This window comes from Pteropus vampyrus, unplaced genomic scaffold (assembly GCF_000151845.1).
Source record: "Pteropus vampyrus isolate Shadow unplaced genomic scaffold, Pvam_2.0 Scaffold811, whole genome shotgun sequence".
NCBI classification, from domain to species: domain Eukaryota; kingdom Metazoa; phylum Chordata; class Mammalia; order Chiroptera; family Pteropodidae; genus Pteropus; species Pteropus vampyrus.
In genome coordinates, this window is record NW_011889592.1 from 70,245 (window position 1) to 82,709 (window position 12,465).

A 12,465-nucleotide genomic window follows, 5' to 3' on the forward strand; every position below is an offset into this window, starting at 1 on the left:
AAATGATTTGCATTTCTATTAGAAAAGAGTGGTGTGAATGGATCGAGACAAGATCAGATTATAAGGCTGTACGTGATTAGCCTTCTTACTTCACACTTTTCCCAAAATTTTTTACTAATTCTTATTTCCAACACACTGAGTTCTGCTACACCTGACAGACTATCTCTTGTCACACTGACTGCATGTGGAAAAAAGACAAGTCCCATTCACATGTTATCTGATATTACCTGAGCTCCTTTGAATTTTAAGATTCATGTTATATTCTTGAAACCTTGAGTAAGTTTATTGCTTCAGGCATGACCTAGATCTCTACATCTAACCCACCATTTGGGCGTGTGAATAAAGGCCACAGGAGACTACTGTCCTACACTGTCCTCCTGCTGAGCACTCACCTGGTTTTCCTACTTGGCTTTCATCATCTTCGCTCCTCATCTCTGTCTTTGCCTGTATAAACTGTTCAATAGTAAACATTTATCTTTTGTTGGGTACCTATCATTTGGCAGAATTTGTACTAGGTTCTTTCCATACTTTATCTCCCTTAATTCTCACACAAAAAAATTTGGAAGATATTATAGGTTTCAAATTACAGATAATAAGGCAAATAATTTGGCTATATTTATACAAGTAAACATCGAAAGTCATGGAATTATTACCTAAAACTGTCAGTTTCCAAAATATATATTCTCTCTACTATGCAATAATTCTCCTGCTTTAAGTATTACTTCCCACCTGTCTCTCTGCTCAGTGTCATTGTGAATCCATATTCTACTCTCTGCCTGTTCCTGTACCATCTCACCCATTCACCTAATCCCTGGCTCTGATTCTCATACTTAAACCAATTTTCCTTTTCATTCCAGTTTTTTATGCCCAAATTCTTTACTTCTGAATTTAGCCTTTACACCCCATCTGAACTTATGTGATTAGTCCAAAACCTAATACTTTAGCTGTTTTCCACGAGCAAGTTGCTCCCCAAGTCTATATAATACTCAAGACCTCCTAATATTTGTAGTACTTTTCACCGCATCCCTAATTAGACCCCCGTATATGTCTAAAATCTGAAACTATATGACCTTCCCCACTATACATTAACCTCTGATCCGACCACTGACCCAGTGTGTTCTACCCAGTCACTGCACATTTCTTAACTCCGAAGGGCTTTGTTATGAAGAGCGTGTTGGCTCAGTCAGAGGAGGGGCTTACCTGCTGAGTCAAAGGAATAGAATTGATGTACATCCTTGGAAGTTGCTACAATAGTAAAATAGGTTTTCTCAAGAAGGAAGAAGTTGGAAGAGAATGAGGGCAATATTGCAAATAACGGGGGACATTGAATAATTAGGGTGGAGGATAAGATGGAAAGAAATATAAAAAGTTCAAGTCTCAACTGAGATAGAATGGGCATGCTGTGCAAGGGACCAGGACCCATAGAGAGGTTAGCAAAAGGTCTAGTGTCCATTTAAGAAGACACGTATACACACTAAATAATATTCCTGTCTCTAGATGGGGTGATCTTATTAAAATATATTTATGAACATGTGTCCATGTAGTTCAAATCCTTTAGTGGTTACTGTTCTCTGAACTCCTTATTTGCATAGCAGGTTCTTCATGATCTAAACTCCACATTCTTAATATCCTCATATTCTTCTTTTCCCAGATAATCAGCTCAAGTTCAAGCCACACTGAAAATTTGCAGTTCTTCAGTGTAACATCCTCCTTCAAGACTTTATGCATTTGCATGTACTCTGTCTTCTGCCTGAAATTGTTTCTACACTGCCAACTGGCAAATGCCTACTCAGACCCATCCCTAAGCACCCCACTATCACCATCTCCTGCCCATCATCCCCAGCAATCTGATTTTGTAACATGTGGACCTTAGAGCATCTTATCATGGTAACATGTATCATTTGCTTACCTGTCACTGCTACTAGATTTGTGAAATCCTTGGAAATATCAGTTATATTCTATTTTTGACTTGTTCATCTTATATCCAGTGTTTAGCACAGTTCCTGATGTGTGGTTGGCATTTTGATATATTTAATTAATAGCAGATGCCTCACCATAATGCTTTCTGTTTATTTCTGGTTAGGGACTGGGTGAAGTAGGTCATCTTGGTTGAGTCTTGCCTTGCCACCTGAAATGAGTTGCAGATAGGTGACAAAAAGCAAAAGGTGAAAAAAAAGGGAAAAGAGAAAAAATGAGAGACTTTGAAATAGCCTGATCTAAATCTTGGAAAATTGCTTCTCTATGAAACTCAAGAGTTCCATTATTTTGTGATTCTTGTCAGCTGAGAAAGACTCTGGGGTCCAGATCGATTATAGGGAAATAAAAAATTATTCTGCTATTAATTAAAAGAAAATGCAACATCATCTCAATTCATATTTATGGTCACACTTTTAAATCCAAAATTCAAAGGTTACTTTTTGGCCTGTTGGATGCTCCCGTTGGATGATAAGAGCCCAAGATGGAAGAAATTTTTCTGTTTTATATGTCTTTTTCCCTCTACATCTATTCAATGTTGTTTCTTTCCCACTCCTCTCTCTCTTACTCTCATTCTCTGTTTCTCCGCCACTGATCTTGGGCTGGCTTTGTATGTTGACTCTTCTGACTCCTCAGGCAGAACCTGTAGCTGGAGAGGTCCAGTATGCAATGAGCTCACTGCTCAGTACAGACAACTATGTTCTTTAAAGACACTTCCTTAGGGATCTGATTCACAAATGCTAGAGGATTTTGAAGAGCAACAATGACAAAGAAGTTAGAGAGAATTCCCCAGTGATGTCCATGGGTCAACAAATAGAGATGATACAGAATATTATCAGATGGAGAAATAGAACAGCAAGTTTCGTGGCAAATAACCCTGGTGATTGATCTTAATCCTAGTTCCAGGACTTCATTTTCTTTTCTCATTCTGATTCTCTGGGAAGTTAACTATCACTCATAACCTATTACTTTAAAGCATTGATATTATTCAGAGTGGTTACTACTGAGAGAATTAAAATATATGAAAGATGATTTACCAGTGTTAATGGTACGTACTAAGCTCTAGGGAGAAGTACAGCTATCTTTTCACTTCCACCACTCAAAAGAAGAGTACTCCTAAGCATCGAAGATAAACAGTTGCACATACAACTAGGAAATAGAGCTTTTGGGTGAAGAGAATTTAACTGTTCCCAGTTCTGACTTTTTTTTTAGTCTTTTAAAACTTGGCTCTTCCTTTTAGGTTGTTTTACATTGCTCTTCTCTTTTGTGTCTCATGTAAATAGTTATTGAGAACAATCTGAGGGAGAGGTTTAGAAGGAAGAATGTTTTTTCTTATAGATCCAAGAAGAAAACAAGTCAGGATCCAAAGCAAAGGAGAGCAGGAGACAAGGCAAAGGACACACGGAACAGGCAGCGGATGACATCTCTGCACTAAGCCTTAGATTAAAACCTTCTCTTTCCTCTAATTTAATCTTTTCATGTCACCTGTTACCATTAGAGTGATAAGACTATGAGAGACATAATTAGATTGTGGGTCTGAGGGAAAGTTCAAGAAGACTGCTTAGAATTTTCAAAGTCTAAGAATCAGGCCAGAGGAAGAGAAAATGACTGTGTCTCAGATCTGGTCCAGGCCTGCTCATTAATTGGGAGACTGGGGACACAGATATAATGTGTGATAGAATGTGTTTTACTTGCAACATCCCTTCCGCATAGCCCTTTGTTTGAAAACAGCAAGTGTGATGGCATTATCTAAAGATTCTTGTTCAATATTTGGAGATTTTCTTCGTTCCCTGTTATTTCTTTTAGAGATAAGATGAATAATCACGAATGTATTGATGGATAGAATGCTTTAAAGCATTTATGTGAACATACTTTCTGGACTAAAATTTATGATCAAGAACAAAGATAATTTTTTGTGAATTTATTTTTAGAAAAACACAAAGTTATAAACAGATATCAATTTATTCATTCAATTAATACTCTATTAAAAATAAAATGAAATAATTATAGTTCAATAGAATTATAATTATTACTATATTTACATGCTTATTTTCATCATTCATCTCATGTAGGGGTTCATATGATATTTTTCCATGTACACTTACAAAGAACTATGCTTCCAAATGAATATTCATAAGATTTAATTATCAGTAGCTGAAACATTGGAATTCTAGGGTAATTCCACATTCCTTAGGGATTAATTAAACTCTCATTCCACCTCTCATGCCAGAAAACTTTTAATTATTCTAAACCTTAATTCCTTTATCTAAAACAATCTAGTCAATCAAATGACTAAGGTCATCTTTATTTACAAAAATATGACAATTGCCATTGGTAGAGCCATGAAGACATGATTAGTGAATACATGGGAGCAACTCTTTGCAGAAAACAGAGAATAATATTAAGTTGTGTGCCTGCTACGTGCAAAAGAATTTACATAACTAAATTAATGCTTCCAACAACTCTATAAAATTTTATTAATATTCCAAGTTTTCAACAAGAAAATTAAGGTTTAAAATAAATAATAATTTTCCTAGAGAAATTGTATCACTCAGTGTTCTATTATAGATCATGGAAATCATCTTAGTTTAAGCAGAAAGACAACTTTGTCCTTGTAAAATCATACAGAGGGCTGGAGTAGGGGGCTTTATTTAGGCTGAAACCTAGGAACAAATTTCAGTCCCCCAAACTCCCTTGTCTCGACCACAATAGAGAAAGTTGCTGCTGTGGCTGCTGCTTCCTCTCCAGGGCCAATGAACCAGAATCTGCTGGCTCCAGAACTTTGGCCTCAGACTCTGCCTCCCTCTGCATGTTACATATGTTTTAATCAAAGTCGCATATATGTGCATCAAACAATACCCTAAACATAAACGAAAGCCTGAGAACTGTAGTGTTAAGCTTTCCAGTCTCAGCATGTTAGAAAGTATTGAACTTCATATGAAGATCTAATCCGTGATATTTCCCTTGGTCTAAAAATTGAGAAAGTTAGAGAAAACAGAATATTTTAAATGGGAACTATGCCCCCAAATTCAGAAGGTATGGGCACTATGGCTGTCAATCGAAAGTACAACATACATTCAGATGGGGATTTATTAATCAAATAAATATCTGTTGACCATTAAATACATAATAAGTAGAAATAATTTTTAGTAACTGAGAATAATAAAGAGTCGTCTGTGAGATAAGCAACTTAAAATCCAGTACGAGAAATAATATGTGCATTTGAATATAAGGTGGAGTCTGGAAGAGGGTTATAACCAAGATATTGTCACACTGAACAGGAGTTAAGCACAGTAAGAGATGATTTCTTCCTGATAGGTGTGGGGATAAGTCAGAACATGCTGGAGGTTGGCAGAAAACAAGGAAAGCATCATGGAAATTTGGGCACTCCAGCTGAGTTTTAAAGACATTATGAGTAATCCTGTTTATCTTGTGTTTGCTTGAATAATTTAGAATATTATGTGTTAAACACTGTGCCTGATGCATTCATGTATATTTATTTTCATTTAATCTTCCTACCAACATTTGAAGATAAATGTTATGACCTACATTTCACAAGTTTAAAAACTGAAACTCACCCCCCCCCAAAAAAAACAACGAAATTCTAATAACCTACGAAAAACACAAAACTAACAGCTGGTAATGCCAGGGTCTTAAGCTAAATATTTGCTTCCCAAGACCATCACCTTTCCCATTATTTTCCTACATACCCAATTGTTGGTGAAGTTGTTTTGGAAGTCTGATTATCTTATTAGACGACAGGAAACCTAGTGAGTGAATTAAAAGCACCTGGAAAAATATATTGAGGAAATTCTTCAAAAGATCTTAAAATATAGTCTGCTTTACTCCGATAAGTATAACCTAAAAGGGAAAAAGTGAAGGGGTAATTCACTGTTGTAAACTTACTTTTACTGGTTCTGAGAAGAAGTAAATGCTTCTTAGTGGCATATACAGTCTTAGAATAAGTGGCAGAAAAGCTGGGAACAATATATTCAACACCTGAGTTTAAATTTGCTGAATGTGTTAGGTCCGACATCTCAGAATCAATTCAATTTGTCAGTGGCATCATGTGGAGGAAAAGTAGAAGTTATTTAAGAAGAAATATTTGAAAAATTAAATGTGGAACAAATAGTTTTGTATTTGAATTCAAGTTCTGTCATATATTTAAGTAGAAAATGAGATTTGCTTAGGTTATGTTATTTATTTCAAAATCTAAACCTATGTCAGTTTTTTTTCATTTTTAAAGTTAAAATTATCGGGGTGACATTAGTTAATAAAATTATATAGATTTCAAGTATATGATTCAATAATACAGTATATGTATATTGCATTATGTTCGCCACCCAAAGTTAAATTTCTTTCTATCACCAAATATTTGACTGCCTTTAACCCTATCTACTTCCCCTCTCCCCTACTTCCTTCTTATAGCCACTAATTCACTGTCCGTGTCCACGAATCTCTGTCACATTTGTTGCTTTCAGTTTTATATCCCACAGATGAGTGAAATATTGTTCTCAACTTTTTCTGACTTATTTCCCTTAGCATGATAATCTCAAGATTCATCCACGTTGTTGCAAATGGCAGTATTTCATCTTTTCTTATAGCTGAGTAATATTCCATTGTGTATATGTACCACATCTCCTTTATCCAATCATCTGTTGAAGGGCACTTAGATTGTTTCCATATCTTGGCCACCATGAACAGTGCTGCTATGAACATGGAGGTATATATATCTTTGCGGATAAATGTTTTTAAGTCTTTTGGGTAAATACCCAGAAGAGAGATAGCTAGGTCATATGGTAATTCTATCCTTACTGTTTTGAGGAGCCTCCATATTGTTTTCCATAGTGCTGTACCAATTTACATTCCCACCAACAGTGTATGAGGGTTCCCTTTTCCTGTGGTCTAGTTATTCCCAGTATTCCCACCAAGATTTATTTCAATTTGGCTAATATTTATTGATTGTCAGATACAGTCAGGATCCTAGTGAGAAACAGAAAGCAATATCTGCTGAAACTTTGGAGTAGAATTAAATGTCATAACTATGCACCAAGGTTGGGTAAAGTGAAGATGATCGACAAGGACGTTGAGCCACATAAGGATTGGCAGTACAGATACCCAGTGAAGTGCAATGCTGCAGTCCTGGAAGGGGCAACCCTGTTGCAGGAGTTATAGTCATTGCCAGAGTCACAGCACCCAGGGAAGCAGGGAAAGGTCTCTTTGTCATCTCTTTCCTGGAATCCTTCAATTTCCTGCTGGTGCTTCCCACTGACCCAACCAAATTGGAAGCTGGAGGCCAACAGAGTCAGAGTGATACAGTCCACAGGATCAATTCCTTTCACACCCTGGGAGATGGAATACACAAAGGAGTACAGAGAATAGATAACTGAAGCATGGGAAATAGATGATAGCCATCATTGGTGTAGTTTCAAGAGGAATAAGGTTACTTTCTGCTCACAATGTAGCAGGGAGTCAAACATAAACTGACATTTGTCATATAGAATAAAAACTGCTGTAGTCAAGGCTTGTTCCTGCTTCACTAACCTAGTAGAAGCAGTACAAGCTGAAGATCTAGTACTCGCAGAAACTGCTCTTGCCTCTGTAGAACTTATTATGTATTTATAAATCTGTACAGTAAGAGAAAATTCACAGATTGGTTAGATTTGGATTGGTAAACATGAATCTACTTCCTCATGTGACACCTTATTTTTTAAGGTCATTTTATACTAATCATATTTCAGATCTTTAAGTGTGCTGTTATCTCTTGATGCTTGGGTTTTCTTATGTCTGCAAACCCTGGCCTTAACTACTGCCAACCATTTTGCATCTGTCTATTTCCTTCAAGCGTTAGCCTAAATGCTACTTTTGCTGGAACATTTTCTCTATTCATTCCTGGTTTACTTACCATTTGCTTCCATAGTATTCCACTTGCATCATCAAACTTATAACTCTGAAAGAAATTGTGCCTTTGTCTTCCCTACTCATTATAGCTTTTTGAAGGAAGAATCTGAATCTATTTTTTGTTGTTGTTGACTGTTATATTCTCTTAGTTATAATATTATAATATTTGTTATAATTTTTTTGTGTCCTTATCTCTTGCAAAGCACTATAACAGTGCTTTGCAAGAGATAAGGACACAAAAATATTGAATGAGTAAATGAATGAATGAATGAAGTTAAGCAACATAAGAATTAGTGTAATATAATTATTAAGTACATTAAGGTGACTAATATCAGAATGGATGTTTCATACTGAAGATCAGTAAAAATCAAGGTTGAGTTTGTAAATGCTAGAATGATTCCAAAATAATAATAATGAATCAAACAAGTAGGTCCTATTTAATTGAAATTGAGAATTCTTCATAGTCGAGTAACATTACAAGAGCAATGTATAGGAAAGATTAGTTCAATGATGTTGAAAAAAATTGAAGGGAGCTTAGGTCAAAAATAGGAGACCGATTTTAGACTCCCACTTAAAATGGGCAGCATATAGAGTCACGCTACCACTTTCTTATTATTCCTCTCATATTTTAATCTCAGTTTGATGAATATTGTAGAATTCTCCCTGGTACACTACATTTCCTTATCTGGTCAGCAGGTCCCCCAATGATATCTAACACTCGCATTTGTCTTAGAAAATTTTGTATTTGTTTTCACTTGATTTGTATATAGCATATATGTTCTGTTGGTATATTGAAGTCTTCGGCTGAGACATATACTGAGGTAATGGTGTTCCATTAGTTTGCTGATAACAGTCACAATATGGCATAGCAGCCACAAGGATCCAAGAGCACAAAAGTTGTCAACTGCAAAAATTGTAGTACTACTGATTCTTTCATCTTTCATGAAACTATTGATTCCATTCCCTATAAGGAGAAATGAGCTCTTACAGACCTGGAAGGAGGCTAAAATTGGAAGAGGACTGGGACATGATCAACGTTATTTTTAATATCAATGAGATTCCATCATCAATACAAACAGCACTGTCACTGCCATCACTACCACCACGGCCACCACCACACCATTAATACCTATCATCACATCTACACATAACTTACTGACTGAATTGCTTATTCCTTCCAGGGATCAGTGCTTGTTAACTAATGTGTCCCTAGAGCTATTATCACAGACTCTTAGATGTAAAAAGAATCCAGTTCAGTGTGTCATAAAGCTAGACTCCCTGGGTTCAAATAATGGCTTTCACATTTATTAAGTGTGCATCTTGGACAGCTTATTTAACCTCTCTTTGCATGCATCAGTTTTCTGATCTGTAAAATCAGGTAACTAATCATAACTAACTCATAGAGGTGTTATGAGGATAAAATAATTTATTAGCCATAAAAAGTTTAATACCACCTTACATATGTTAACATTTATTATTATTACTCTGTCATTTCAGGTACTGGTTAAATATATGCAGTATATATTAAACATAGTTCAAGATTAAGCAATACATAATGGGTCATGTTTTGATTTTTAATTGTTGTTTTTTCTTTCTCATGGTGTGATTACTTTTAGAACCTAGATCTATAAAGCAAACTAACATGTACATTTAGGATGAGTGTCATGGGAATGACATCCTTGCTGAGACACCATTTCCTACTCAAGGCAACAGGGTTCAGTTGAGCAGGAGGCACTGGCCAAACCCAACAGCCTTTATGTAGCATTCTTGACATCTTGGTTTTTAAGACAGGAGACAAAGGGATTTAGCATGTGTGCGAAGACTTCATACACAGCTGATATTAATGTAGTAAATTAAATAGTGCAATAGCTCTGTATTGAACATACATGACAATCATGGCTATGTAATAAATTATGGTTACAGTGAGGTGGGATGCACAGGTGGAGAAGGCTTTCTTTCTTCCCTGGGTGGAGGCTATGAGCAGAATGGTGGAGACAATGTAGATATGGGAGAGGACAGTAATGATGAGAGGGAAGACAAGAATGACAGTAGCCAAAGCAAAGTCCAGTAGCTCAGTTGTGGACATGCCTTTGCAGACCAGTTGGCAATTGGTGAAATGTCACAGAAAAGGCGGTTCATGACATTGGAGCCATAGAAGGTGACATATGAAATGAAATAGACCTTGATTACAGTGCTCGTGAAACCAGTCATATAGGAGAAAGCCACCAATTGCACACAATAACCTGTGGTCATGATGACCGGGTACTAGAAAGAACACGTCAGTGCATTTTATTTATAGTAAGAGAAACACAAGCGTATGCTAAACTTCTACAAATAGAGGATTGGTTAAACAATTGATAGTTTATAAATTATATGTCTATGTATGCAAATATTTCTGAATGTTTTCAATATTTTTAGTATTTATGACACATGTTGCCAAATTTCCTCTCAGCAAGGCTGAGCCAATTTGTACGTCTCCATACTCAAGCGAAGCATGAGGGTTTAGTTCTTGTACCTGCCAATCCCATCTATAACCATGAAAGTCATGCCTTGCCTACATGGCTCCAAATTATATTCATTCATTATGTTTCTTCATAGCCACCATATGCTAGACATTGTTCTGGGTCATGGTAATAAAATGATGAATAAGCAAATGTGATTTTTGTCTCCGTGGAGCTTACAATCTAATTAGGAAGACAGAAGATTAAATAAACAACTGCACTCAGCCACTAGTTCAGTGTGTGCACTGACCTCAGTAAATCAGGAATGAAGCTAAAACCTCTGTAGTCCAGGAGGTGAAAACAAAAATTCACATTTTCCTATCTCCATGCCTTGTAACTCACACCAGAATGATCACCTCCTGGGCCCTTTTACCTCATAGGCTGTAGTCGGTGGCCTATGGGTAGAAAAGAACTCATCCAGAGTCTTCTGATGCTTTTCCATAATGAAGCCCATGCTTCCCTGAATGCCTTCATCCTTTTGCTTCCCTTTGCTACACCTTCTGCCTCAAACTAAAACCAAGGGCAAACCCAGGAAAGGCCATGTAGAGAGAGGCCAGTTCTGCATTTGTTTGCTTGTTTAAATATTGAAGTGTAATCATGCATTCTGCTCAGTGTCAACACTTTCCACCTCACCAGGATGCATGATTCATGAACCTGCTCCATGTAAATTATATAGAAATTCAGATGCTAGCTGCTAGCTTGCAATCAATCCCTGTTCTTTCTCCAGAACTAGTTTCTTGGAGGTGTCTTTGAAACTCTAGTCCCTAATTATGCCCTGAAAACTGCTCTGGACTTCATGGAAGACATAGATCTCAAGTTTAAGAACATTTTCTAAGACAACACCTCCATTCTACCCATCTCTGCTAGCTTTCCCGGGCTTAGCATCCTGGCCCTGGTACAAGTGCAGAGTATGGCGTAGGGCTCTCTTGACCTCTTGGTTGCGCAAGCAGTAAATGATGGGGTTGAGCAATGGTACAATGACAGCATAGATGACAGAGACTAGCTTGTTGGTGTCAAAAGCTGAGAGTGCCTTTGGCCGAGCATAGATGAAGATGCTGGCTACATAGAAAATGACCACAACAGTGAGGTGAGAGGCACAGGTGGAAAAGGCTTTGTGGCGCCCAGTGGATGAGGGAATGCGCATCATAACACCCGTGATGGCCACATAGGAGGCCCCAGTAACAGAGAGTGGTCCTACCAGGATAACAATGGCCAGGATAAAGTCTGCAAGCTCTGCTGTCGACATGTCAGTGCATGAAAGGTTGAGCAATGGGGAGACATCACAGAAAAAGTGGTTGATGATGTTGGGGCCACAGTAAGAGAGACGAGAAATGAAAAAAACTTTGACCATGGAGATGCCAAAACCTCCAGCCCAGGAGCTGGCTGCCAGCTGCACACATAGCCGGCCACTGACGATGATAGGGTAGTGGAGAGGATGGCAGATGGCCACATAACGATCATAGGCCATAACAGCGAGAAGGACACACTCAGTGCAGGCAAGACCCAGGAAGAAGTAGAGTTGTGTCATGCAGCCCTCAAAGGAGATTAGCTGTCCACGGCCCTGTTTGGACCCAACAAAGCCAACTAGCATCTTGGGAATAGTGACAGTAACATACCAGATCTCCAGGAAGGACATATTAGCCAGAAAGAAGTACATGGGTTTGTGGAGGGTGGGGTGGTTCCTAATTGCCATAATGATGAGTGTGTTCTCAGTTAGCACCAGCACATAGGCCAACAGAGAAAGGGCAAACATTAGTGTCCGCAGTGGGACAGGAGCTGGGAAGCCCAGTAACACAAACTCACTTACTCTCCCACTCTGGTTTTTTCTTTCCATGGGGTCGGTTTTGCCCACTGCTCTTCAGGAGAGAGAGTAGAGTGTCTTCTGGAGGCAGCAGCAAGTCTCCAGCCTTTCTCTTGGTGTGTTTATATTGGTAGGATGCAATGTATGTAGTACATACAATTCGTCACCGATCTGAGGCCACTGTTCTCTTCTGTAATCTGGGAAAGAGCTAAGACAATAGGGGACAAGAATAAGTAGCTTTGTGTTTGAGATAGGATAGGAGTCTGTCCTGGCACTTGGAGAACCATG

The 12,465-nt window shown here is 37.8% G+C and overlaps 1 protein-coding gene and 1 pseudogene across 1 annotated transcript; both read right to left on the bottom strand.

Moving 5' to 3' along the window:
• Positions 1 to 9,629: 9,629 nt before the first annotated feature.
• LOC105309632 lies at positions 9,630 to 10,830 on the bottom strand (annotated as a pseudogene).
• Positions 10,831 to 11,226: 396 nt separating this feature from the next.
• On the bottom strand, positions 11,227 to 12,210 carry LOC105309628 (olfactory receptor 226). Its single transcript, XM_011385792.1, has one exon. The coding sequence runs from the start codon at positions 12,208 to 12,210 to the stop codon at positions 11,227 to 11,229; it is 984 nt and encodes a 327-aa protein (XP_011384094.1).
• Between the last annotated feature and the right edge of the window lie 255 nt (positions 12,211 to 12,465).

What these genes read in the sequence shown, in the direction of transcription:
- LOC105309628 (XM_011385792.1), bottom strand. Translation starts at nt 12,210, where the DNA reads ATGGAAAGAAAAAACCAGAGTGGGAGAGTAAGTGAGTTTGTGTTACTG.